Here is a 27,401-nt window from a genome sequence, read left to right as displayed (position 1 = left end):
TGCGCTCCCTTAAGCAAATACATCCACAGTGGAGAATATGAAACGAATCAGAGCCAAACGCCCGATAGGTTTCATTAATTAAAAATATCCCTGCGAGATTCACATTTGCAATGCTCCGTTATTAAAATAACCACATAGTGTGTGTCGCGACTTGCGAGCGCCGTATCCGTATAACTATGACGTGCATTATTTCGGACAAAGTAAATCCATAGGCTGAATATGATTTATTATCAGCATTTTAGGTGTATTATTTTACATTTCAAAAGCCCCCTCGAAGCACAAAAACATCATTCAGAATGGTATAAATGGGATCTAGACTGTGAGGAAGGGAGCTGGCATTTCTTTTTGCGAGGGCGTGGCCAGGTTATCCAGCTAACTGAACTAAACCCTGCGCTGGACCAGGTTAAAACTTTCTGATCTGTTGCCATAGTGATTTAGAGTAGACAATCGCGTGTCGGGGAACCGAAAGATCTGGCTTATGTCAAGTTATCCTGAAAATGATCCGGCTAACTCAGTTAGCCAAGTACGAGGAACGGGGCCCCAGAGAAAGACGTTTGTCTTGTTTACATCAGGGTCCCCCATTTTCAATTCATAGTGACATTTATGACATACGTGACATCATGACATTTATGACATTGGGACATACTGTACATGACATACAGGTATATAGTACTGTTACATTTGTGACATATACGATATGCAAATATACAGTACTGATCCTAACAGAAACTATATCCATATGATGGGGAGGAGACTGTACATTAGGAGGGGCCGAGGGGGTGGGTGGGTGGGTGGGTCGGAGAAAATATATACATACGGTGGGGAGGAGACTGTCCATTAGGAGGGGGTGGGTGGGTGTCTTAGTGTCTTTATACCTGTATCACTGTACACATTAATTAATACTACTCTAATACAACTCTTTACATACATCTGATTAGCACTATTACTCAAGTAGTACTAATGAATATATGCTATATACCCAGTTTAATCACCTGTACATTGTATATTACTTTTGCACTTTACTGTTACAGTTGCACTCTGGTTGAAGGCCAAACTTATTTTCGTTGTACTGTACAATTGTACTAAGTGCTGTTTAATGACGATACATTTGAATCTAATCTAATCTGTTCTTCTAATGGAGGAAGTGGCAGCAAACCCCCAGAGAGAGACATAGAAAGAGAGGGACAGCAGTTACTGCTTTATGTTTTAATAAACATCTTTGGACCAATGTGTCCCTAAACTTAAACTAATTGGTGTCGTTGCGTGATTTTTGCCATTTTGTTATTGTGAAATTGGTATTAAATTTCATTCTCTGTGTGGCATTAAAAAGTATTAAAAAGCCTTAAATCTGACTGGGCTAAACCTGCAGATAGCCTGTAATATTGTGATATTATTCAGGAGAATCCAGTATGCTGTGGTTTAATATTGTGATATTATTCAGGATACTCTATTATCTGTTTTTAATATTGTGATATTATTCAGGATAATTCAGTATGCTGTGGTTAATATTGTGATATTATTCAGGATAATTCAGTATGCTGTGGTTAATATTGTGATATTATTCAGGATACTCCATTATTCTGTTGCGCACCCCCCCTACTGTTGGTCCGGGAGGCCGGAGACTATCACATGCTATCCTCCGACACATGCGCAGCCAGCCGGCAGCCAGCCTGGCAGCTCAGATTCTCACTGGGAGAGTGTAACGTGTGGAAGGTCACACTACCTCCCTCCAGATCCCCGACCGAACTGTAGGAGTATTTTTCTGTTTACAACGCCCAGGACCCACCCATCAGCTTTCCCATCCCTAACACTGCCAATTGTGTTAGTATGAACGACCAGCCAAGCTGATAGCAACGCCGAGAGCTGGATTCAAACCCAGCGTCTCCAGCGTTGATGGCGAGCGCCTTGCCCACTACACCACCTAGCCACCTATTCTGTTTTTAATATTGTCATTATTATGGATGCTCCAGTATTCTGTATTTAATATTGTGATATTATTGAGGATACTCAATTTTTCTGTCTTCAATATTGTGATATTATTCAGGATACTCCAGTATTCTTTCTTTGATATTATTCTGAATACTCCAGTATTCTGTCTTTGATATTGTGATATTATCCAGGATCATCCAGTATGCTGTGGTTAACCCTTTCACTTTAACCCTTTCGGTTAACCGTCTGTAGTGTGGTAGTGAAAGGTTAATCTTCTGTAGTGTGGTAGTGAAAGGGTTAATGAGATGTTCTAAGACATTGTGTTATGCTAGATGTACAAGCTCCCCCAGTAAGCTAAGGAAGCACACAGCCCCACCACACTAACATAACACACCTATTACATGTTTCAAAATCACTGAGATAGGTACAAATATAATTTGTTAGTTACACGCATGAAAGCCAGCAGATTCATTCTAGGTTTATCATAATCAGACATTTGAACAAACACCAAGATGCTCTCAGGTTTGAGTCTCAATAAGGATGTGATGTGTGTACAACTCAACTAATATTTACTGACCGTCCCGTCATCCAAAAACAAATGCATAGCCCCACAACAAAAACTAAAACAACAACAACAGAAAATGAGACATGTTGTCAGTAATTTCATTGATTGAAAGAGCTCTTCATACATACAAGATTTAAAGTAATAATCTTGAACATTTTCATATAGATAAATGTCTATTTTGCCAACTGATATAACACACCAAGTAAAACACTAAAGGTTTATAAGTGCAACGCCCTCTCCATGGTGCTGAAACCTTCATCTCTGATTTACCAAATCTGTGTTTTGGGAGAGGGGAGGCCAAGGCTCCCCATACATTTTTAAATTTGTTTGCTTTGGATAAAAGCGCTATATAAATGCAAAAAGGTACTTCAGTAAGCTAAATAGCCTACTTTCCTCTTAAAATAGACGGTATTTATTTACATTAGAGTAATCCTAAATGTAAATAGTTACTTCCTGCCTCTTCAGTTCACATTACCTATAGAAATGGAATGAAGACAGCGATGCATTTAGCCTTTGGGGCGAATGACACATTATACTCAAGTACTGAACAGTCAGAGAGCACATTATGACTGTGCGCCCCCTGCTGGGAAAGGAAGCTCAGGCCTAGTGGGCGGGTTCCGCATCACCTTCAAACTCCTGCTCATCACCTACAAATCCCTCCATGCCCTCGCCCCCCGGTACGCGTGAATATTAAAGGCAACCAACTTGTGTTCGGCTTTTCTCTGATTGGCCGCGACGCCCCGCCCCCACGCGCAAGCAAGCGGCAGCCCCTCCCACGTCCCAAATGAAACCCAAGGAGCTAGCGGCAGCGCGGGCAACCAACTTTTGTACCAACCAACTTGTGTACCACTACCAACCAACTTAAGCTGCTGTACCAACCAACTTGTGTACCACTACCAACCAACTTAAGCTGCTGTACCAACCAACTTGTGTTCAGCTGCGGTAGCAGTGGAGCGCTGCTGACTGATTATTATGTTTCGCGTTTTTAACAACCAACTACCAGATTCACTCGTCACTGTACATCACCTCTGTCTCTGAAGTATAAACAAAGCCCATACAGTTATGAAATGCGCTGAACTAGAAAGCGTAACGTTATTATGTTTCGCGTTTTTAACAACCAACTACCAGATTCACTCGTCACTGTACATCACTTCAGCTCCAGCAGCAGCAGCGGCCGCACTCTGTTGAAGCCCTTCAATGACAGAGCTCTCATATTTTGCGAATGCATAAACTATATCTTAAATTATGGCTATGTGTCTAATATGGCTGTCGCTTATCAATGACTTCGCGACAGCCATATTAAACACTCACTGTACATCAGTGTGGATTACTGTACGCTGTAAGTATCGTTATATGTTATTTCCAGTGTTGCAGTGGCAAATTGACAGTAGGTCAAGCGCGCGCATGTGCACGCGCATGCGCGCGCATGCACAGTTTTTTTTTGGCACAGATTTTTTTTTTTTTTTTTGCGCCTTGAAATAGAGAAGCTGAAAAAGGTAGCAGCGTATGAAACTTTTGTATCACAAACAGTACTGTATTTGCAAATCTGGTATATGTCATAAATGTATAGATGTAGCAGTACTGTCTATCTGTATGTCGTGTATGTCATATATGTTATGATGAATTGAAAATGGGGGACCCTGATGTAAACAAGACGGAAGTCTTTCTCTGGTCTGCATCCCCTTAACAATTGTATGTATTTAGCTGTACTGTACCCATTCTGCAATCTGTTAATAAAGTTTTCAATCAATCAATCAATCAATCAATCAATCAATCAATCAATCCCGCAGTGCAATACTCCAATTCAGCCATTGGGTGGGACGGTCATGTGACCCAAATCAGCCAATGGAAGCGAGGGTCCTAGAGTGTTGGTGCTCTCGTCCTGCAGCTGGATACTATTGCCTCACGGCTCTGCAGCTGCATGCTTCGGGCGGGAGGGCGGGGCGCAATGTGTATGCGCATGCGTGTTTTTTTTTTATTATCTTTTCCCCCCCTCCTTTTTCCGATTTTTCTCCCATCCCATCAAAGAGAAGTCGGGTCATCAAAGAGAAGTCGCCTATTCTTAGTCCTTGCCCCACAATGGTGGAATAACAAAAAGAAAAATGACATGTGAAGTATGTTGTGTGCCAGGTTCAAACAGTGCTGTATATGTACAGTTTATTCCTACTCCTATCCAAGCTCCGGGAGGGTCATCAAAGAGAAGTCGGGTCATCAAAGAGAAGTCGCCTATTCTTAGTCCTTGCCCCACAATGGTGGAATTGTCCTAATAAACTAACCTACACTGTAGCACTCAACACTTTATGAACATTGTTACTGAGACGAAAGTTAAGTTTACTCTATTATTACTAGATCTGGTATGTCTAGATGTAACACTGTATGGGTACAAGTTTACTCTATTATTACATGTCTAGATGTAACATTACTGTGTATTATACTATGTATAATGTACCTATGTAAACGAGACGAACAGCGGATTTTTGTGTGCGTGACTGCGCGTACACGCGGGAACATTTCCGTGCGCGATTGCGCGTACTTCAGCCTCAGTGAGCGAGGTATAACGCCGTTATACCGAGTTATACCAGCACTGCAACACTGGTTATTTCGCCCGTGGAGGCTGCTGAAGCGCCAGCGCGGCGACGCGGTGGTTTTTCCCCGGCTTCCGTGCGCCGCCCGCGGCTTGATCCAGCTTCAGCAGCAGCAGCGGCGGTGCTCTGTTGTAGGAAGCCCTTCAATGACAGAGCTCTCATATTTTGCGAATGCATAAACTATATCTTAAATTATGGCTATGTGTCTAATATGGCTGTCGCTTATCAATGACTTCGCGACAGCCATATTAGACACATCGCCATAATTTAAGATATAGTTTATGCATTCGCAAATATGAGAGCTCTGTCATTGAAGTGGGTGGTGGCAGCATTACTAACAAGCGATTTTTATTGTTTTGTCATGACCAAACATAATCCCAACATAGATAGGACTAGGAGGTGTACTGTATGTCAAATGTCGGTCATCATCGCCATAATTTAAGATATAGTTTATGCATTCGCAAATATGAGGTCAGACTACTGCTTGACCTTACTCCTAGAACCCACCTCACCCCTGCCCACTTCGACAACCTAGGATGGCTTAGAGTAGACGACAGAGTACAACAACTTGCAATGGGCCTGGTCTACAAGATACACTACACGACCAAGGTACCCATGTACATGTCAAAATACTTCCCAAAGGTCAGTGAATACCACGATCACAACACCAGAGGGAGCTCCACAAATCATGTCAAACCCAGATTCGGCTCAAATAAGGGACTAAACACGTTTCGCAATTATGCCACATCAATGTGGAACGCCCTACCCAAAGCTGTAAAGGAATGTGGATCACTACCCACTTTCAAAACCTCTCTCAAGGGACACCTACGGGAGACTGCAATTCAACACTGGCCCCTGTAAATATCCTAACCCAATCATTCCAACCCCCTCCAATGTACAGTCATTTACCTAGTATGGTTTTGTCAATAGTTCAATGTACAATTGTGTTTGTTTGTACAGTGTCTCCTCCCCCCCCCCCTCAATGTACAGTGTTACTTGTTTATACAGTGTGCCCCCCGCCCCCCCCCCCAACCACCTCCAATGTAAATTACCCAGTATGGTTGTCAATATCCCAATGTACCCAACCCCCCCCACCCAACCTCCAATGTACAGTTTCTACGTCAAATGTATATACTCCCTTTTCTTGACTCCTTCTGTATCACAAACAGTACTGTATTTGCAAATCTGGTATGTCATAAATGTATAGATGTAGCAGTACTGACTATCTGTATGTCATGTATGTCATATATGTCTATATGAATTGAAAATGGGGGACCCTGATGGAAACAAGACAAACGTCTTTCTCAGGTCTGCATCCCCTTAACAATTGTATGTATTGAGCCGTACTGTATTGTACCCATTCTGCAATCTGTTAAATAAAGTTTTCATTCATTCATTCATTCATTCATTCATTCATTCATTCATTCATTCAGAGCTCTGTCATTGAAGTGGGTGGTGGCAGCATTACTAACCGTAGCGATTTTTATTGTTTTGTCATGACCAAACATAATCCCAACATAGATAGGAGGTGTTGTACTGTATGTCAAATGTCGGTCATGTGGTGGAAGAGTTTAGTACAGTCACACAACAGAACACCAGTGTTTCTAGTAGATATGTTTATTAATATAAATAAACACCTCTGTCTGAACTGGTTCGAGCAGCGCGTTGGTTCGACCAGCGCTTCTGCCGCGTCTCTCAGCGGAAAAGGGCGTGTGCTAGGGCGGTCACGTGGCCGTGTGGCCAATCAGAGAAACGCTGAACGAAAAGCTGGAGTAGGGTCGAGCTGCAGCCTCGGAGCCTCGGTCCAGATTGGAACTTCCGCCCTGCCACAGGATTATTACTCCTGTGACAGGGCAATGCGCTGATTGGCGGAAAGTACGGAAGTATCTCGAAGTACGTCTGACGTATCTCGAATTACGTCTGACGTTTCTCTACGTTAGAGAACGTTAAACGTTGTATTCATAAAATAATATAAATTCAGCAGCATGGGGAGGGCCGGGGGGAGGGGAGGTACAGGTAGTAGAAGACATAAGGTACAGGTCACATAATTATAGTACAGTGGAGAAGTAAAAATAGAATAAAAAGGCAGTGTAAACAATATACAATATTATTAACTCTAATAATAACACGCCTCGCGGGCTCATTATAATACGAGAGCCGTGGGTCTGCATTGTATAGAGCGGATCCCCCGGCCGTATTCAAGCGCTGGAGTGCTTTGCGATGGATCAAACTGTATTAATATAGTAGTAATAATAGTAGTTGGCTAGTTGCGCGCTTCTGGCCACCTCCCGCAGTGTGCGCATACACACATACTGTCTGTAGCCTATACAGTACGTGCAAAATTAGTTGTCAAGAGCATGAATGAATGAATGAATGAAAACTTTATTTAACAGATTGCAGAATGGGTACAATACAGTACGGCTCAATACATACAATTGTTAAGGGGATGCAGACCTGAGAAAGACGTTTGTCTTGTTTCCATCAGGGTCCCCCATTTTCAATTCATATAGACATATATGACATACATGACATACAGATAGTCAGTACTGCTACATCTATACATTTATGACATACCAGATTTGCAAATACAGTACTGTTTGTGATACAGAAGGAGTCAAGAAAAGGGAGTATATACATTTGACGTAGAAACTGTACATTGGAGGAGGTTGGGTGGGGGGGGTTGGGTACATTGGGATATTGACAACCATACTGGGTAATTTACATTGGAGGTGGTTGGGGGGGGCCGGGGGGCACACTGTATAAACAAGTAACACTGTACATTGAGGGGGGGGGGAGGAGACACTACAAACAAACACAATTGTACATTGAACTATTGACAAAACCATACTAGGTAAATGACTGTACATTGGAGGGGGTTGGGTTAGGATATTTACAGGGGCCAGTGTTGAATTGCAGTCTCCCGTAGGTGTCCCTTGAGAGAGGTTTTGAAAGTGGGTAGTGATCCACATTCCTTTACAGCTTTGGGTAGGGCGTTCCACATTGATGTGGCATAATTGCGAAACGTGTTTAGTCCCTTATTTGAGCCGAATCTGGGTTTAACATGATTTGTGGAGCTCCCTCTGGTGTTGTGATCGTGGTATTCACTGACCTTTGGGAAGTATTTTGACATGTACATGGGTACCTTGGTCGTGTAGTGTATCTTGTAGACCAGGCCCATTGCAAGTTGTTGTACTCTGTCGTCTACTCTAAGCCATCCTAGGTTGTCAAAGTGGGCAGGGGTGAGGTGGGTTCTAGGAGTAAGGTCAAGCAGTAGTCTGACCAGTTTGTTTTGAGATGTTTGTAATTTTGTTTTTAGCGCCTTTGAGGTGCTTTGGTACCATGAGGTGCAAGCATAGTCGTAGTACCCCTGAATGAGTGCTCCTGCCAGAGTCTTCAGGGTGTTCTTGTTTACCAGAGAGGAGATCCGGTACAAGAATCGAGTTCGTTGGTTGACTTTTTTTATTACATTGGATGCCATTTTGTCACAGGAGAGATTAGCCTCTAGGATGGAACCCAGGTAGGTAATTTCATTCAGCAGTGGTGCGTTATTGAAATCATCTGGGGTGACACGCACCACGTGCACGCGCGCTCCCGCGAATGCGCATTTAATGTCCCCTCGCTTGGGCACAGACTAAAGACAGTGCCTAATTGCCTCTACGAATGGAATGTAACACGTCTTCACAACAAGGTTAGGTGTGAATGTGTCTGAGAACGTATTTAACACACCTGACGACCGGAGCTATTGATATGCAAATAGCGAGTGAGGTCCCACACCGTGCTACCCCGTCCCATGAACAACGCATGCCTGGTCAAGAGCCAATCGCACAGGTTGCCTCATCTCATCTGGCTCTGCAAATAGATCTAGAGTCTGAATATCATATATAGCCTGCTGATGATCTCTCTCGAGTCAAATCCATTCTGAGAACGGAATGCAGTGCCCGCGACGAGGGTCTTGATTGATTGATTGATTGATTGATTGATTGAAAATTGTATTAACAGATAATGCTGGACCTACAAAAGGCCTTTGACACTATCAATCACTCCATTCTTGATTGAACATTTTATTAAGAGATTGCAGAATGGGTACAGTACAGTACAGCTCAATACACACAATTGTTAAGGGGATGCAGACCAGAGAAAGACTTTCGCCTTGGGGGGGGGGTCGGGTAGGAGGGGTGGGTGGGTGGGGGACACTGTACAACTGTACAAGCAAAACTGTACATTGGAATGAGAAACAGTACTGTACTGTTGTTTATACTCTGCTCCTGTGTTGTAACCCAACCCCCTCCAATGTACAGTAAATGACCAAGTATGGTTGTCAATATTCCAATGTACAGTTTTGCTTGTACAGTTGTACAGTGTCCCCCACCCACCCACCCCTCCTACTGTCGTGTATGTCATATGTTATGATGAATTGAAAATGGGGGACCCTGATGTAAACAAGACAAAAGTCTTTCTCTGGTCTGCATAGGTTATATACATATAGGTTGTTGACTGGGATGTACAGTACATATTTTTTTTATCGCTATTTAACAGACATTTCACCAGTGTTCTGTCTTTCCTTTCAACATCAGTAAAACGTTTGCAATGGAATTGCAATTGTAACGTTTATTTTGAAGTTTTTATCAATTTCTGTCCGGAAGTAGATTTGCTCATTGTCAGTTGACTTGCCACTCACTGGTGTCCGAACGAAGCGCTGACATTTTACTAATTTGTGCAATGGCTTGTTCAAGATGGATTTCGGTTTGCCTCGACTAGTAGACGAGAGTAGCCGAGTGAAGCCGGGGGAGGAGTTAAGAGGGCGGACACTGCCGATTTCACGAGAGCCCCTCGCCTAGTCTCGCGCGGCAGATACGCTTTCACGTCACCACACACACATTACACACCTGTCCAGCTCATTATAATGCGATGGCCGTGTGCAAAATTAGATCAGATTCAAATGTACAGCACATCATATACTGCTATAGTGGAATATACTATTCATATATACCATAATATATACCATCTTGTTGCGCGCTCCTGGCCACACGCACACACAACACACTGCTGAATAATTCTGTTTTGCAATATATATATGTATACTGTGTATATTGAGGCAAAACAGAATTATATATACAGTATTGAGGCAAAACAGACGACGCATGTGTGTATGTGTGTGTGTGTGTGTGTCTGACAGCTTGAAGTTTATCATGATGATATGATGATAACGCATAACATAATAAAGTTTTCAATCAATCAAACGTCTCATAACTCCCTGGCTGTCACATGGCTGGTGACTGACAACTTTTCTGAGCCAATAGGCGCTTTGCGCGACCGTAGCAAGTCGCTTCCCAGCAGTGCAAGAATGCGGAAGCATTCTACCGTAGTGGCGTGCGGTAATGCTCGCTCAGGTTCGACACGAGCGGAGCTCAATATATATAAGTCACCGCCCCTTATTCAGTATCCAGAAATAGCTCAATTGGCAAGACTGCATGGCTGTGGATCCTACGGCTCGTTGGTTGCTGGCGAGTTCGAATCCCATCAAATATTTTTTTTTTAATGTGATTTTTTTTAACTGTATTCTTTCGCCGGTTAAGGTTAGGCATGGTTAAGGTTAAGGTTAGGCATTGTTTCGGAGTTGGTTAAGGTTAGAACGGTTAAGTTTAGGCGCTGTTAAGGAGCTGGTTAAGGTTAGAGTTTGTCAAAGAGAATGGCAATATTCTTTCTATGGTTAAGGTTAGGCATGGTTAAGGTTAAGGTTAAGGTTAGGCATTGTTTCGGAGTTGGTTAATGTTAGAACGGTTAAGTTTAGGCGCTGTTAAGGAGCTGGTTAAGGTTAGAGTTTGTCAAAGAGAATGGCAATAGACAGCCTATTTCCGCGCGACAGCTCCCAAAGCGGGCCTGAAAAGAAAGGCGCTTCCCCTTACCGTAGTGGCGTGCGGTGACGAATGCGGAAGCATTTTTGCACTGCTTGCTTATCATTAAGGAAGACGCGTTCCGCGCCTCGCCTCGCCAGATTTTCAGAGCAAATCGGACAACATTCTAACCGTCATGCAACGCGCTTGGCGAGGCAGTAGTCAAACCCATAGATATATATAGAGGCTTGTTCAAGATGGGATAGGCGGGCGCAGATCTGCGCAGGTTTTACTACGGCCTCGCCAAGCGCGTTGCATGACGGTTAGAATGTTGTCCGATTTGCTCTGAAAACCTGACGAGGCGAGGCGCGGAACTCCCGCGGGAGCGAGCCGCGCGCAGCATTCAGAGCGAGGCTCCACAGTACCTCTCAGCCGGCTGCTCCCGGCTGGGAAGCGACTTGCTACGGTCGCGCAAAGCGCCTATTGGCTCAGAAAAGTTGTCAGTCACCAGCCATGTGACAGCCAGGGAGTTATGAGACATTTGATTGATTGAAGACTTTATTATGTTATGCGTTATCAACTTATCATCATATCATCATGATAAACTTCAAGCTGTCAGACAGTCAGACACACACACACACACACATACAGCAGTGTGTTGTGTGTGCGTGCGGCCAGGAGCGCGCAACAAGATGGTATACATTATGGTATATGAATAGTATATTCCACTGTAGCAGTATATGGTGTGCTGTACATTTGAATCTGATCTAATTTTGCACACGGCCATCGCATTATAATGAGCTGGACAGGTGTGTAATGTGTGTGTGGTGACGTGAAAGCGTATCTGCCGCGCGAGACTAGGCGAGGGGCTCTCGTGAAATCGGCAGTGTCCGCCCTCTTAACTCCTCCCCCGGCTTCACTCGGCTACTCTCGTCTACTAGTCGAGGCAAACCGAAATCCATCTTGAACAAGCCTTAGGGTCAAACCTGCGCAGATCTGCGTCCGCCTATCCCATCTTGAACAAGCCGAACGCTGCGTGTGTGACGTCACGCAGGATTCTCGACTGGGAGACCACCGCTGTCATCACTAAACGATTCAAGGTTTTTAAACGGGCCACTTCCGGTGACAGCTCTATTGAGATGATAGGCTTGTTCAAGATGGATTTCGGTTTGCCTCGACTAGTAGACGAGAGTAGCCGAGTGAAGCCGGGGGAGGAGTTAAGAGGGCGGACACTGCCGATTTCACGAGAGCCTCTCGCCTAGTCTCGCGCGGCAGATACGCTTTCACGTCACCACACACACATTACACACCTGTCCAGCTCATTATAATGCAATGGCCGTGTGCAAAATTAGATCAGATTCAAATGTACAGCACACCATATACTGCTACAGTGGAATATACTATTCATATACCATAATGTATACCATCTTGTTGCGCGCTCCTGGCCGCACGCACACACAACACACTGCTGTATGTGTGTGTGCGTGTGTGTCTGACAGCTTGAAGTTTATCATGATGATATGATGATAAGTTGATAACGCATAACATAATAAAGTTTTCAATCAATCAAACGTCTCATAGCTCCCTGGCTGTCACATGGCTGGTGACTGACAACTTTTCTGAGCCAATAGGCGCTTTGCGCGACCGTAGCAAGTCGCTTCCCAGCCGGGAGCAGCCGGCCGGCTGAGAGGTACTGTGGAGCCTTGCTCTGATGGCTGCGCGCGGCTCGCTCCCGCGGGAGTTCCGCGCCTCGCCTCGTCAGAATTTCAGAGCAAATCGGACAACATTCTAACCGTCATGCAACGCGCTTGGCGAGGCCGTAGTAAAACCTGCGCAGATCTGCGTCCGCCTATCCCATCTTGAACAAGCCTTAAGGTAGGTTATTGTTTGCTGCAACGAATAGCTCGGGCTGTTGAAAACACTGCGTGTTCTGAAATGATAGCGTATAGTAAATGTGTACAGTAGTACAGTACACCATATTTGCTGTTGCCTATGCACGGCTGAACCAGCAGCACTGGCGTTCAGAGATGTTTGTTATGCTACCGCCTACCACCATGCAGGCCAGGCAAGTGATGCTACTACAACACATCTATGAGGGATTTATACCCCGCGTTTAGATTGTGGTTAAAGTCGTGTTCCTTAATTCTGGCGTATTTGTATACGAATGGCTTGTTGTGTGGCACCACTACTATGAATTGAAATGCATGGGACCCTGATGTAAACAAGACAAACGTCTTTCTCTGGTCTGCATCCCCTTAACAATTGTGTGTATTGAGTTGTACTGTATTGTACCCATTCTGCATCTGTTAAATAAAGTTTTCATTCATTCATGCATTCATTCATGCATTCATTCATTCATTCATGCATTCATTCGCTGCAGTGCAAGGCAGGGCTCAAGCATCAAAAGGACACTCCGCCCCTAAAATATTTGGAGCAGGGTGTGTGTAGTGTAGTGACAGTCCCTCCGCATTAATTGATTGCAATACTCCATTTAGTGTTCTCATCTTGTGTATTTCTTTCCTTTTTATTGTGATACCAAGACACAGCTTCAAAGTGAAATCTACCCCCAAAACCGACTGTTATGGAGGAGGATGATGGATGCTCCCGCAGCAGATCGCACTCCCGCACCTTGGCAACTGTGGGCGGACCAAAACAGCTGGTCCACGGGTCCACCGCCTCAACAACCCCCATCACGCCGCGACCCTCTACCCGGCTTTCAGCATCTCAGCCTGGCCTCTCCTTCTGACCAGAGCCCCCACTCCTATGATAACACGCCCCTTACCGCTCCGTATCACAACCAGGGCTATCAGGGAGACCATAGCGCCGTCGCGTCCACAAGCGCCGCTCATTACCATGCACTATACCAGGCGTCTATATTCAGCCCCGGCTCTCCGTCCACAGCCGCGCGGGATACCACCACTGGTCAGAGTACACCCCTTGTTCTGTCCAACGCTGACCAAAGCCCTCGCATTCCACCCACGGCTCCAAGTGCAAACTGCAGACAAAATATACCCCCATGTTCTCTCCCCCTAGCAAACCAAGGACCACTGCCTAGCACGCCACAGCCCATGTCTCCCATCTCTCATCCCTTTCAGCCTCCGTACACACACCAGGGCGTAGTGAACGGACCCCAGCCTTTCTATCATAATAACGATTCGCCCGGTACCCCGCCGTCACTGGGGCAGTACGTGAACCACCAGGGACCATGGAGCTCGCCTCAACCCGCTGGTGAGGGCTCACATGTGGGGTCTCCTCTTCCTTCTCCTCCCCCTCTGGCTGGCGGAGCTGGATATAACCCCAGCCACCTCTCGCCCTCCTCTCCGGTCCAACAGCAGCCTCCGTGGACGCTCCCGCCGCACAACAGTGGTAAAGTTAGCCTGCACAGCCACACCTGCATGTTTTATTTTTTTTTGTATGTATTGAACAATATTTATTGATTTTTTTTTATTTAATTGCATGATGTCGTAAAATTGTACATTATTTTCTGTAATTTTTATGCCTTAATTGAATCCTTCAGACAAAGAACCACATGACTCCGGTTACATCTTTCAGACGGACAATGTTTTCAAACCTTGTTATTCTACAGATATTAAGTTGGAGTGTTGTGTACATTCAGATCCCATTTACACCTGGTTATTAACATGCAATCTGCATCTGGATATCTTATCTAGATGGGGTCAAATGCATGTTAAAGAGAAAGTTATGATTTTTAGAACCCTGACCCTATTTCTTACTTACCAATGATGATGTTGATCGATAGAATCCATTCTCGGCACAATCCATGCTGATCCTTGTACTTTCCCCATGCTAGTTCCGGCGAGCCACAAATCAATGCAAAGTCAATGGGGTCGAGCTCACTCATATTTACTCCACAGTGCGCACAAAGTAGATTTCAGTGAGTCTCCGTTGGCTTGTAGAGACGGGAGCTTGACCCCATTGACTTTGCATCGGTTTGTGGCTAACTATCTGGAGCTAGTATGAGGAACAGCTCTTTCCACTCCCAAGTGGCAGTTAGTGTTCCCAACCACCACTAAATCTCAAATTAGGAAGAAGCAATATTGTCTTCTGGGTAGAAAACATAGATTATATCTTCTGAATTTGCCTCTAACGGTGCAGTGGCTCTACTGTGTATATGGGAACAACCCGCTCTATGCAGATCCAAATCTCTATCCTATGGAAGCACTGAACATTTGCCCGACCCAAATGTCCCTGACTGGCTGACTGACTGGCTGGCTGACTGGCTGGCTGACTGGCTGACTGACTGGCTGGCTGACTGGCTGGCTGACTGGCTGACTGGCTGACTGGCTGACTGGCTGACTGGCTGACTGACTGGCTGGCTGACTGGCTGGCTGACTGACTGGCTGACTGGCTGACTGACTGGCTGGCTGACTGGCTGGCTGACTGGCTGACTGGCTGACTGACTGGCTGACTGACTGGCTGACTGGCTGACTGGCTGACTGGCTGGCTGACTGGCTGGCTGACTGGCTGGCTGACTGACTGACTGGCTGACTGGCTGACTGGCTGACTGGCTGGCTGACTGACTGACTGGCTGACTGGCTGACTGGCTGACTGGCTGACTGACTGGCTGACTGGCTGACTGGCTGGCTGACTGGCTGACTGACTGACTGACTGACTGGCTGACTGACCGATCCCCCTTTATTGAAACCGCATGCGTGAGTGTCGTGTCCGGGCCTGGCTTTCGCTTGCCTAGTCTTGCTGCTTCCATAGTGTGCTGTGTTATTTCTAAACCTAGCCGCATTTCTGGCAGACGCTTTCTGATTGGCACTGACTGACGCTCTCTGATTGGCCACTGACGCGTTTGCCCAATCGCGTGACGAGCTGTGTCTTTGCTCATTTCCACGTCAAACAGCCTGCAAACTACCTGGCGTTCTATCGTCACGCTCTAAGACAAACTCTAACCTTAACCAACTTCAAAAGAGTGCCTAAGCTTAACCAGTGTAGAAACAGGCGTCGGCCAATCGGAGAGCGTCTTGCCAGAAATGCGGCTAGGTTTAGAAATAACGCTAGTGTGCTTGTTTACTATATCTTCTTCCTGACATGCACTGGACTCCTGCTCTTAACCGCACATTAATCAGAGGAGCTGTATGTGCGAACGCAAACATTCAAAGTATTCTGCTTTGAGATTACCCTCCCAGCACCCTAGTCCTGAGTCTGCGTAATTACAACCTGCGCTCATGTCCGAACACAAGCAGATCATTGTTCACAGTGAGTGGGTGTATTGATTAATATAGACTAACCATGTTCCATAAAACAACATACAGATGGCCATTTTCCCACTGATAGTTAAATGAAAATGTGTGTGGTTTCAGTTGTGGATTAAATGTATATCTGTTATCTTCATTCTCTTCAATTTCATTCCCAACCAAGGACAAGTTCAGTTCAGTTCAGTAATTTTTTTATTTCGGGTTTTGGACATAACAATGGTCATTCCATAAGTCGGCAAAGTTTTACCAGCTGCTATTGCAGCATTGTCCGAAAAGGGCTAGGGAGAAGCACTAGGCTTGTCGGGCCCTACCCCTGAAGACTTACGTTTCTTTCTTTTTCTTTCTTTCTTTTTTTACATTTACATACATGCATATAGTACACATTACAGTACACATTACAGTATAGTATACCTGCAGTATATACTAGTATATATAATAGTATATAATAATGTATACAACACATATATAATGTGATATGAGATAGTACATGATACAATATAATATAGTACCATAATATAATAGTGTAAATATAGTTTAATATAATATGCAGATTAATTATAAATAATATGATTATATAATGTAATAATATGACATAATGTACAATACAGTATCATATGTATATTTTTTATTAATTAAATGCAATTAAAGCTCTTCTTCCCTTCTGTACCTATCGAAAATAGATTTCTTTAGTCTAGATTTGAATTGATTTATGTTTTCACAATATTTCTGTTCATCCTCTAGCAAGACACACAAGGCATTTGTCTCATCAAGATTTGAGTGAGGTGGTGGTGGTGAGGCGGTGAGGTGGTGAGGTGGTGAGGGGGTGAGGGGGTGAGGTGTACCCAATACGCTCCAAAAGGGACTGTGGAGGCGCCTCGGAGACGGCAGCAAAGTCATAGATTTATATTAAACGTGTGCTTCTCACAGTGTGGTCACGATTTGTTAAATAGGTCGGCTTTTGTTCAATAATAATTCGAAGTGGAAGACTTGTCAAGTCAAGATGATATGCTGGCCAGTTTGCTCCGCTGTCTGACTGAGGAGGAGAGATATGAAACGCTGTTTTCTCGTCATCCAAAAAACATAAATTAACAGGTTTTATAGAGTTTCACAGCGTAAAATCCTGCTTCTGCACAGTACGGAGCATCATCGGTCGCTTATTTCACTCTGTATGGAATACCGTTGACCCTTATTTAATTTAATTTCAAACCTTTATTTTAACTCGTGAAAAAGTTTGAGGTTGCTCCAATTAGAAAGATGTTGAGTTACATGGCAGTTAAATAAATATTAAAAACGACAATCTTCCGTACACAGGTGCTCATGCCCTCGCTCTACCTATAGGTGCCACGCCCCTCCTAAACCAAGTGCAGTATTTCCATATAAAAATAATAATAATAATAAACTTTATTTGTATAATAGCACCTTTCATACAGAAACTGCAGCTCAAAGTGCTTCACAACAGAACAAAAAAATCATAGTTTATCACATTAGGATCTAACATCCCAACAGGCCACCTTGTTTATGGTTTGATTCAGTTTTAAATAGACAATAATAAAAAGAATAAGATAGTGCAGACATATAAAATCCCAATTTTATACAGTGCAATTTAATAGTTCTGGATTACTGTTCAACAGTTCAAAGTCGTCTTTACCTTACATTGGTATCCACAGTTTAAAACCTGACAGTCTTCCCTCCTGTATGATACCCACTTTGACCCTTCGAACCTCCCACTCAGGGCAAACCTCCCTCTCAGGGCGCAGTTCCCTCTCTCAGGGCGCAGTTCTAGTCTTTCAGACAGTCTTTCTTGTTTGATACCCACACAGTTTAATACCTGACAGTTTTGAACCTGTAATAGACGGAGTAAAATAGTACAGTGCAATACGTATGTCCGAACCCGTCTGCCACAGAGAATTGCACGCTGTGTTCTACATCTCCTCTACCCTCTGCTTCCATGACTCCTCCTCAGGTGGAATGTACCAGCCTGTCCCTGATGCAGCTTCCCATCCTTACAAAGAGCCGTCACAACAGGGGGAGACCGTCGTGCCAGCAGTAAGGCAAACGAAGGGCACCTAAAGCTCAATGGTGTAACATTGGTCTGATGTGACCTACTAAAGCTCAATGGTGTAACGTTGGTCTGATGTGACGTACTAAAGCTCAATCGTGTAACGTTGGTCTGATGTGACGTACTAAAGCTCAATGGTGTAACGTTGGTCTGATGGGACGTACTAAAGCTCAATGGTGTAACGTTGGTCTGATGGGACGTACTAAAGCTCAATGGTGTAACGTTGGTCTGATGTGACCTACTAAAGCTCAATCGTGTAACGTTGGTCTGATGTGACGTACTAAAGCTCAATGGTGTAACGTTGGTCTGATGTGACCTACTAAAGCTCAATGGTGTAACGTTGGTCTGATGTGACGTACTAAAGCTCAATCGTGTAACGTTGGTCTGATGTGACGTACTAAAGCTCAATGGTGTAACGTTGGTCTGATGATGTGACGTACTAAAGCTCAATCGTGTAACGTTGGTCTGATGTGACGTACTAAAGCTCAATGGTGTAACGTTGGTCTGATGTGACGTACTAAAGCTCAATGGTGTAACGTTGGTCTGATGTGACCTACTAAAGCTCAATGGTGTAACGTTGGTCTGATGGGACGTACTAAAGCTCAATGGTGTAACGTTGGTCTGATGGGACGTACTAAAGCTCAATGGTGTAACATTGGTCTGATGTGACGTACTAAAGCTCAATGGTGTAACGTTGGTCTGATGATGTGACGTACTAAAGCTCAATGGTGTAGCGTTGGTTTGATGTGACGTACTAAAGCTCAATGGTGTAGCATTGGTCTGATGTGACGTACTAAAGCTCAATGGTGTAACGTTGGTCTGATGTGACGTACTAAAGCTCAATGGTGTAACGTTGGTCTGATGGGACGTACTAAAGCTCAATGGTGTAACGTTGGTCTGATGGGACGTACTAAAGCTCAATGGTGTAACGTTGGTCTGATGGGACGTACTAAAGCTCAATGGTGTAACGTTGGTCTGATGATGGGACGTACTAAAGCTCAATGGTGTAACGTTGGTCTGATGTGACGTACTAAAGCTCAATGGTGTAACGTTGGTCTGATGTGACTTACTAAAGCTCAATGGTGTAACGTTGGTCTGATTATGTGACGTACTAAAGCTCAATGGTGTAACGTTGGTCTGATGATGTGACATACTAAAGCTCAATGGTGTAACGTTGGTCTGATGTGACCTACTAAAGCTCAATGGTGTAACGTTGGTCTGATGATGTGACGTACTAAAGCTCAATGGTGTAACGTTGGTCTGATGGGACGTACACAGTGGGATACCCAGTATGTGAAAAATAACGATGGCGCTACACTGATACGAAGGTGGAAATTGGAAACGGCACCAAGCTATAAAATTGGGGAGTCAAAATGAATGTATTATTTACATTTTTGTTTATATGATTAATTCAGAAAAATAACTTTATGTACTGTACACACATTCAACGATTGCAGAATGAATCCGGCACATTTGTATTATTATAATACCTAAAAGAAAATAATCTAAGTTTATTGAATCGAACCTAAACATGGACTAAATATGATAGATGATATTGTTATTAATTAAAACTTTGAATTTTAATCTCAATTGAACCCTTATACTGAAGAACCATATACGTTTTTAAATCATTTGGACAGCCCATGTAAAATCAATCCAAATCACTGAGTGTGAATGTGATATATCACCAGAAAGTACTCCACCTCTACTGTCTTTAACTATGAACAAACACAACACTCTAACTTACCATCTTTAGATAATAAAGTACTCAACCTTACTGTCTTTAACTATGAATGAACACAACACTCTTAACTTACCATCTTTTAGATAATAAAGTTTGAAAACATTGTTCCTCTGAAAACATCAAACGGACTTATATGGTTCTTCATTTGAGCTACTCCATTGAATCGTTGTTGGAATGAAACTGTTTCTTTGTTTTTCTGTCCAGTCCCCGAACTCTGAGTCTCGCTATGGCCTCGACCCCAAGCTGCTGCCCAGTGCTGTAAGTCCTCTCTTCCTCTCCTCTCCTCCTCACTCCTCTTCCTCTCCATTCTTAGCTGTGACCAGCAAGCTCACTCTGTTGGTTGGTCCACAGCAGTGTCCCCGCCCTCTGGCAGCCACAGCCAGGGGCGTAGCTGGGGGGGGGGGGGGGTAGCTTAGGATGATTCCAAGGGCCCAGCACTCAGGTGTATTATTGATGCTCTCATTGATACTATGTTTCTTTCTGAAGTGTGTGTGTGTGTGTGTGTGTGTGTGTGTGTGTGTGAGATATATAGAGAGAGAGGGGGGGCTTTGGTAGACTATTGCATTGGTCCATTCATTGAAGATGAACGCAATGCGACATCCTTTACTAGGCTCACCCACCAACAGTGCAGGTGCTGAACTGCTGATCCGAATGTATAGGTGAAAACCATATTATGCGTTTTCATCAATAAAAAAATGGCCAAAAAAATTCCCGCTTGCGCGCTCGCATTCACTGGGGGCCTACAAATACATTCTTTCATGGGGCCCAGAATCTGGAGCTACACCCCTGGCCACAGCACTCTGTTGGTTGGTCCACAGCAGTGTCCCCGCCCTCTGGCAGCCACAGCACTCTGTTGGTTGGTCCACAGCAGTGTCCCCGCCCTCTGGCAGCCACAGGTTTCACCCCAGGAGGCTGAAATCTGGCATGGAGGTCACGTGTTGGTGTGTGTGTGTGTTTGAATGCATGCACGGATGATGACCGGGAGGATGCAACCCTCTCTGCGCCGCCCCTTTGCCTCAAATAGATCCTCCATCAGCTCTATTTTATCTTTTTTATCTTTCATTACACATATGAGTGCATGCTTACCAACTGTTCGCCTGTTTTATGCCAACACTACTATCACCGACATCTAATGGCCCTTCTAAGGTTTCTCTCCTCCACATTGCCTGTGGTGCATTTTTTCCTATTGCTAGGTTTTAGTGAGTTTTACCTTACCTTCGCGTGGGGTATGTCTGGGAGTGTTGCATTTATTTTGCATTTATTTAAAATTTTTTGGACTTTATGGTGTTTTTGTTTTGTTCTTGATTTATTGTGATGTTTCTTCTTGACTTGTTTAATGAAGACGTGTCCGGCCCGCGTGAATACTTTCGGCAACCAACATGTCCTTCCGCATTGCTCTGATTGGTAGAGCGCGTGCATGAGCTGTGACGGGCTCCTCAGCCAGGCTCCGCTTAAGGCAATTTATACAAATGGAAGTATTGATTATGCCGTAACGAATCATTAAAAAAATATACCCTTAACTGGAATATGTTGTGCCTTTACACATATGTTGGATTATGTAATTGGTTTGTCATGACAAACCAATAAAAAATCGCGCAACTCGGGCACATGGGCAAAACAGAGTCCATTCTCTTCGGTTCAAATAACAAACTCAGCAAGACCGACGGCTTCTCAGTTACAGTGGGTGACAATATTGTCACAAGGAAAGATGAAATTACCTACCTGGGTTCCATCCTAGAGGCTAATCTCTCCTGTGACAAAATGGCATCCAATGTAATAAAAAAAGTCAACCAACGAACTCGATTCTTGTACCGGATCTCCTCTCTGGTAAACAAGAACACCCTGAAGACTCTGGCAGGAGCACTCATTCAGGGGTACTACGACTATGCTTGCACCTCATGGTACCAAAGCACCTCAAAGGCGCTAAAAACAAAATTACAAACATCTCAAAACAAACTGGTCAGACTACTGCTTGACCTTACTCCTAGAACCCACCTCACCCCTGCCCACTTTGACAACCTAGGATGGCTTAGAGTAGACGACAGAGTACAACAACTTGCAATGGGCCTGGTCTACAAGATACACTACACGACCAAGGTACCCATGTACATGTCAAAATACTTCCCAAAGGTCAGTGAATACCACGATCACAACACCAGAGGGAGCTCCACAAATCATGTTAAACCCAGATTCGGCTCAAATAAGGGACTAAACACGTTTCGCAATTATGCCACATCAATGTGGAACGCCCTACCCAAAGCTGTAAAGGAATGTGGATCACTACCCACTTTCAAAACCTCTCTCAAGGGACACCTACGGGAGACTGCAATTCAACACTGGCCCCTGTAAATATCCTAACCCAACCCCCTCCAATGTACAGTCATTTACCTAGTATGGTTTTGTCAATAGTTCAATGTACAATTTTGTTTGTTTGTACAGTGTCTCCTCCCCCCCCCCCCCCCCCTCAATGTACAGTATTACTTGTTTATACAGTGTGCCCCCGGCCCCCCCCCCCCCCCCAACCACCTCCAATGTAAATTACCCAGTATGGTTGTCAATATCCCAATGTACCCAACCCCCCCCACACAACCTCCTCCAATGTACAGTTTCTACATCAAATGTATATACTCCCTTTTCTTGACTCCTTCTGTATCACAAACAGTACTGTATTTGCAAATCTGGTATGTCATAAATGTATAGATGTAGCAGTACTGACTATCTGTATGTCATGTATGTCATATATGTCCTGATGAATTGAAAATGGGGGACCCTGATGTAAACAAGACGAAAGTCTTTCTCTGGTCTGCATCCCCTTAACAATTGTGTGTATTGAGCTGTACTGTATTGTACCCATTCTACAATCTGTTAATAAAGTTTTCAATCAATTCAATCAAACCGCTCGCGGTCTTGGCTGCAGCCATCCTCTCTGCTGCCGGAGCTACTGGAGCCGGCGCCGGTGCTCTCTCTCCCGCCACCATCGCAGCTTGGCTGAGGAGCCCGTCGCGGCTCATGCGCGCGCTCGGCCAATCGGAGCAATGCGGAAGGACATGTTGGTTGCCGAAAGTATTCACGCGTCCGGCCCATGGGGACATTAACGTGTGTTGTCTGGCCCTACAAATAAATTTGATTTGATTTATGCTTGCGTCGCATCTATTGCGAGCGCTGTTCAATTATTTGATTGATATTGAAATCACGATTTATTTAACACGACTGCATTTGTTTGACATTTCTCGAACAAAGGCTGCCTTTCTGTCATCTTCTGCAAGTTACCAAAGACATTTCAAAATAACTGCAGAAACCTGCCGGGGCTTCCTCCTCCCTCTCAACATGAGCTGGGACTACGGGTTGGGCTTGAGAGGAGGGGTGGAGCACAGCTGGGAAGGAAGGGTGCACTTCTTCTTTCATCTTTTTTTCAACAGAATACAAAATGAGAGCAAAACGGGATACGGCACAATGATCGTTGTTTTATCGAGCATGCGTGTGTGCACACGCCACTCTATGGTGCTAGGATGCAGATGCTTAGTTTAGACAACAAATGGGGGGAAATCGGAGACCTAGGGAAGAGAGGGAGAGAAGGAGAATCGTCGATAGCTTTCCGCATATACCCCATATTAAATGTAGATAGAAAAAATGATATTCAGAACTTTTTATACTGTATTGAGATTGTTACATCCCTACAGTTTGGCTCTTTTTATTTTTTTGATTGACATGGTTCTGTCGTGGATATACAGGAGGAATAACTAGCTCGTCCACAGTTGGTTGTTACAAATGCATTACGATAAAACACAGGGGCTTCAGAAGACCAGACCCGAGTCCAGGCCTGAGAGAATAATGTTGTATGTGTGTCGATATTTATACATGACCAAAGGGGTGTGGTCAGGTGACCAGGTGAGAGGCGGGTAGGAGGATGAGACATTATTACGGATCCCCATTAGCTGGTGCCATAGCAACGAGCTAGTCTTCCTGGGGTCCACACACAAAACAATTACATGCAAGCACAGAAACAGAAAACAAAACACTTTACAGTGTTAAATACAATTTAAGATTCTTTTAAAAAGTGAATCTACTGTAAATGCAGCAGAGGTTTTGAGGCAGGTTATTCCAAAGAGTTAATGCTCTAAAAAAGATCTCCTTAAAACATTGGTTTTAGGACCTGGCAATTCAAGCTGCCCACTACTGGAACCTCTAGTGTAATGACATGGGGAGTCAGAAGGGGGGGAAGGTACAGGATGTCGCTGGGGGAGTGTATTAGAGGGGGAGAGACACAGGAGAGGTAGGGGGGGTGTCTGTGTGGGAGAGTGTATTAGGCCATGTCCTAGGGCCAGGCAAAGTATTTGATCGTTTGCACCGTTCTGCCACACGGAACTGCATTCTGGCAGCCTGAAGATGGTACTTTTTGATACCAGCTCCCAGAGTGCGCAATTCTGAAGACGCCCCCCATTGCGTCACCATCTTTACCAGCGATACGCGTCTTCTCCTGAACCGATGACGCCTCTCCCTTACCCCGCGTGTGAAAACATCACAACAACAATGGCATGTACAGCTATTGAGCTTGATCGGGCTTTTACAGCTTTACATATGCTGTGCTCTCTCTATCTGTCTGAAGCGGAGCGGGGCTCTGCTGTGCTGCTTACACACAATCCCGACCGAGGCGCACACACATTTTCACACACGCGCTGTGCTCTCTATCTGTCTGAAGCAGTGCAGGGCTCGTGTTACAGAAACTATTGAGCTTGATCGGGAGGCTACTGTGATGCAATACACGATACTAACTAGAGATTAGTGTCACATAGCTGGCCTTTTTCTGAAAACCCAAGCACATATTTTTCCATAGCATACGCCTTCAGTTGATCATGACAAATCCTCTTACAGTACCTTGATGATTAAAAAGCCTCCATAATTTGGTAAATAAAGCTGTATTCAAAATGCTATCCACATTATCTAAATAGCTAACCAACTAACAATAGACAGTGGTATCCTGAGGTAACATTAAATACAGACAACGTTTGCTAGTCGAAATGACTGGACACACACAGGGACAAGTTAAACATCAATCAATTAATTTATTCCAACAGGTAGTTTGAGCTGCATGTGAGCAGCGGTCTTTCTCTCCTCTCCTTTGGAAACGAATGACGTTACGTTAGTTTGAAAAGCACAGAACCGGTCGACACAAGTTAAGCTGCTAGCAACAGACACTATAACACTTCTGGTCGGGGGTTTTCAAAATAAAACGGGAAAGACATTTATTTTGTAAATTTGTGGCATGCACTTATTATCTTGAGACGAAAACGAAACCGATCAAAATCGTTTTAGTCTGGACAAGGCCTTAGAGGGGGAGAGAGACACACAGGAGAGGTAGGGGGGGTGTCTCTGGGGGAGAGACATAATACAGACACACAGGAGAGGTAGGGGGGGTGTCTCTGGGGGAGAGACATAATACAGACACACAGGAGAGGTAGGGGGGTGTCTGTGGGGGAGAGTGTATTAGAGGGGTCAGGGGAGAGACATAATACAGACACACAGGAGAGGTAGGGGGGGTGTCTCTGGGGGAGAGACATAATACAGATACACAGGAGAGGTAGGGGGGGTGTCTCTGGGGGAGAGACATAATACAGACACACAGGAGAGGTAGGGGGGGTGTCTCTGGGGGAGAGACATAATACAGACACACAGGAGAGGTAGGGGGGGTGTCTCTGGGGGAGAGACATAATACAGACACACAGGAGAGGTAGGGGGGGTGTCTCTGGGGGAGAGACATAATACAGACACACAGGAGAGGTAGGGGGGGTGTCTCTGGGGGAGAGACATAATACAGACACACAGGAGAGGTAGGGGGGGTGTCTCTGGGGGAGAGACATAATACAGACACACAGGAGAGGTAGGGTGGGTGTCTCTGGGGGAGAGACATAATACAGACACACAGGAGAGGTAGGGGGGGTGTCTCTGGGGGAGAGACATAATACAGACACACAGGAGAGGTAGGGGGAGTGTCTCTGGGGGAGAGACATAATACAGACACACAGGAGAGGTAGGGGGAGTGTCTCTGGGGGAGAGTGTATTAGAGCGAGAGAGACACAGGAGAGGTAGGGGGGTGTCTCTGGGGGAGAGACATAATACAGACACACAGGAGAGGTAGGGGGCGTGTCTCTGGGGGAGAGACATAATACAGACACACAGGAGAGGTAGGGGGAGTGTCTCTGGGGGAGAGACATAATACAGACACACAGGAGAGGTAGGGGGCGTGTCTCTGGGGGAGAGTGTATTAGAGCGAGAGAGACACAGGAGAGGTAGGGGGGGTGTCTCTGGGGGAGAGTGTATTAGAGCGAGAGAGACACAGGAGAGGTAGGGGGGGTGTCTCTGGGGGAGAGTGTATTAGAGCGAGAGAGACACAGGAGAGGTAGGGGGGGTGTCTCTGGGGGAGAGTGTATTAGAGCGAGAGAGACACACAGGAGAGGTAGGGGGGGTGTCTCTGGGGGAGAGTGTATTAGAGCGAGAGAGACACACAGGAGAGGTAGGGGGGGGTGTCTCTGGGAGTGTATTGGAGGGGGAGAGACAGGCGGATGTCTCCCACAATTCCACAATGTCTCTCTCTCTCTCTCTGGTCGCTCACTTTCTCTCTCTCTCCCTCTCTCTCTCTCTGGTCGCTCACTTTTTCTCTCTCTCTCTCTCTCTCTCTGGTCGCTCACTTTCTCTCTCTCTCTCTGCTCTCTCTCCCTCTCTCTCTCTCAGGTGAAAGTGATGGAGGAGGACAGGGCAGCGTGGGAGGGCAAGGTGTTTGTGTCGGAGCCGCCGCCCAACTCCACTCTCCCTCCAATGGCGACCACTGACTGTGTCATAGAGGACAGGGGTACATTACACACACACACACACACACGCACACGCACACGCACACGCACACGCACACACACACACACACACTTAAGAAGATCTGTGACAGAAGCATACATATATCTAGGGTTGGGTGATAATTCGAAAGGATAATTTATCGTCTTTCAATGGGCTCATGGCGTGATGAAATCAAGATATTGTATTTCAAATGTTTTTTTATCTGAAATATTTGAGGGAATATCATTTGCAGTTTTGGTTTTATGTCACCTTTTACATTACCACGCAGTTCAATGAGATCAACTAGATTACCGAACCTGTGATTTCACGTACGTGAACAGATATCGTGATACAGTATAATAATATATATAAAATTATTGATATTGAGAAAAAGTACTCATGATTATTGTGATATAGATTTCTTCCATATTCCCCAGCCCTAATACCGTGATATGGTATCTCATCAGAATCAAAAACCCTTGATACGATTATTGATTATAGACTGAGGAGCAGTGGGTGTGCACTGTGGAAGAGATATTCGTAATGGAAAAACATACATACAAACTGAGATTACAAGAGTTGTTCTCATGATAAATGGGGGAAAATGGACTGACTGCGGAGCACTGGAGGAGGAC

The 27,401-nt window shown here is 44.9% G+C and overlaps 1 protein-coding gene across 1 annotated transcript in view; it reads left to right on the top strand.

Annotated features, from left to right (window-relative positions):
* Window positions 1-13,494: 13,494 nt before the first annotated feature.
* LOC311223353 (protein transport protein Sec24C) overlaps window positions 13,495-27,401 on the top strand; it is a gene marked incomplete at its 5' end in the record, with an annotated part of 112,958 nt that continues 99,051 nt past the window's right edge. Inside the window, 5 exons of the mRNA XM_084308144.1 lie at window positions 13,495-13,551; window positions 14,009-14,279; window positions 18,102-18,184; window positions 20,146-20,199; window positions 26,671-26,788. Of these exons, the coding sequence (XP_084164270.1) occupies window positions 13,495-13,551; window positions 14,009-14,279; window positions 18,102-18,184; window positions 20,146-20,199; window positions 26,671-26,788 (583 nt within the window). The remainder of the gene's footprint in view (window positions 13,552-14,008; window positions 14,280-18,101; window positions 18,185-20,145; window positions 20,200-26,670; window positions 26,789-27,401) is intronic.

The sequence above is a fragment of the Notolepis coatsorum genome (genome assembly GCF_963971535.1).
Source record: "Notolepis coatsorum genome assembly, chromosome: 2".
Classification (NCBI taxonomy): Eukaryota; Metazoa; Chordata; class Actinopteri; order Aulopiformes; family Paralepididae; genus Notolepis; species Notolepis coatsorum.
The sequence above is the reverse complement of the archived record's forward strand: the minus strand, read 5'-3'. Positions and strand labels throughout refer to the sequence as shown.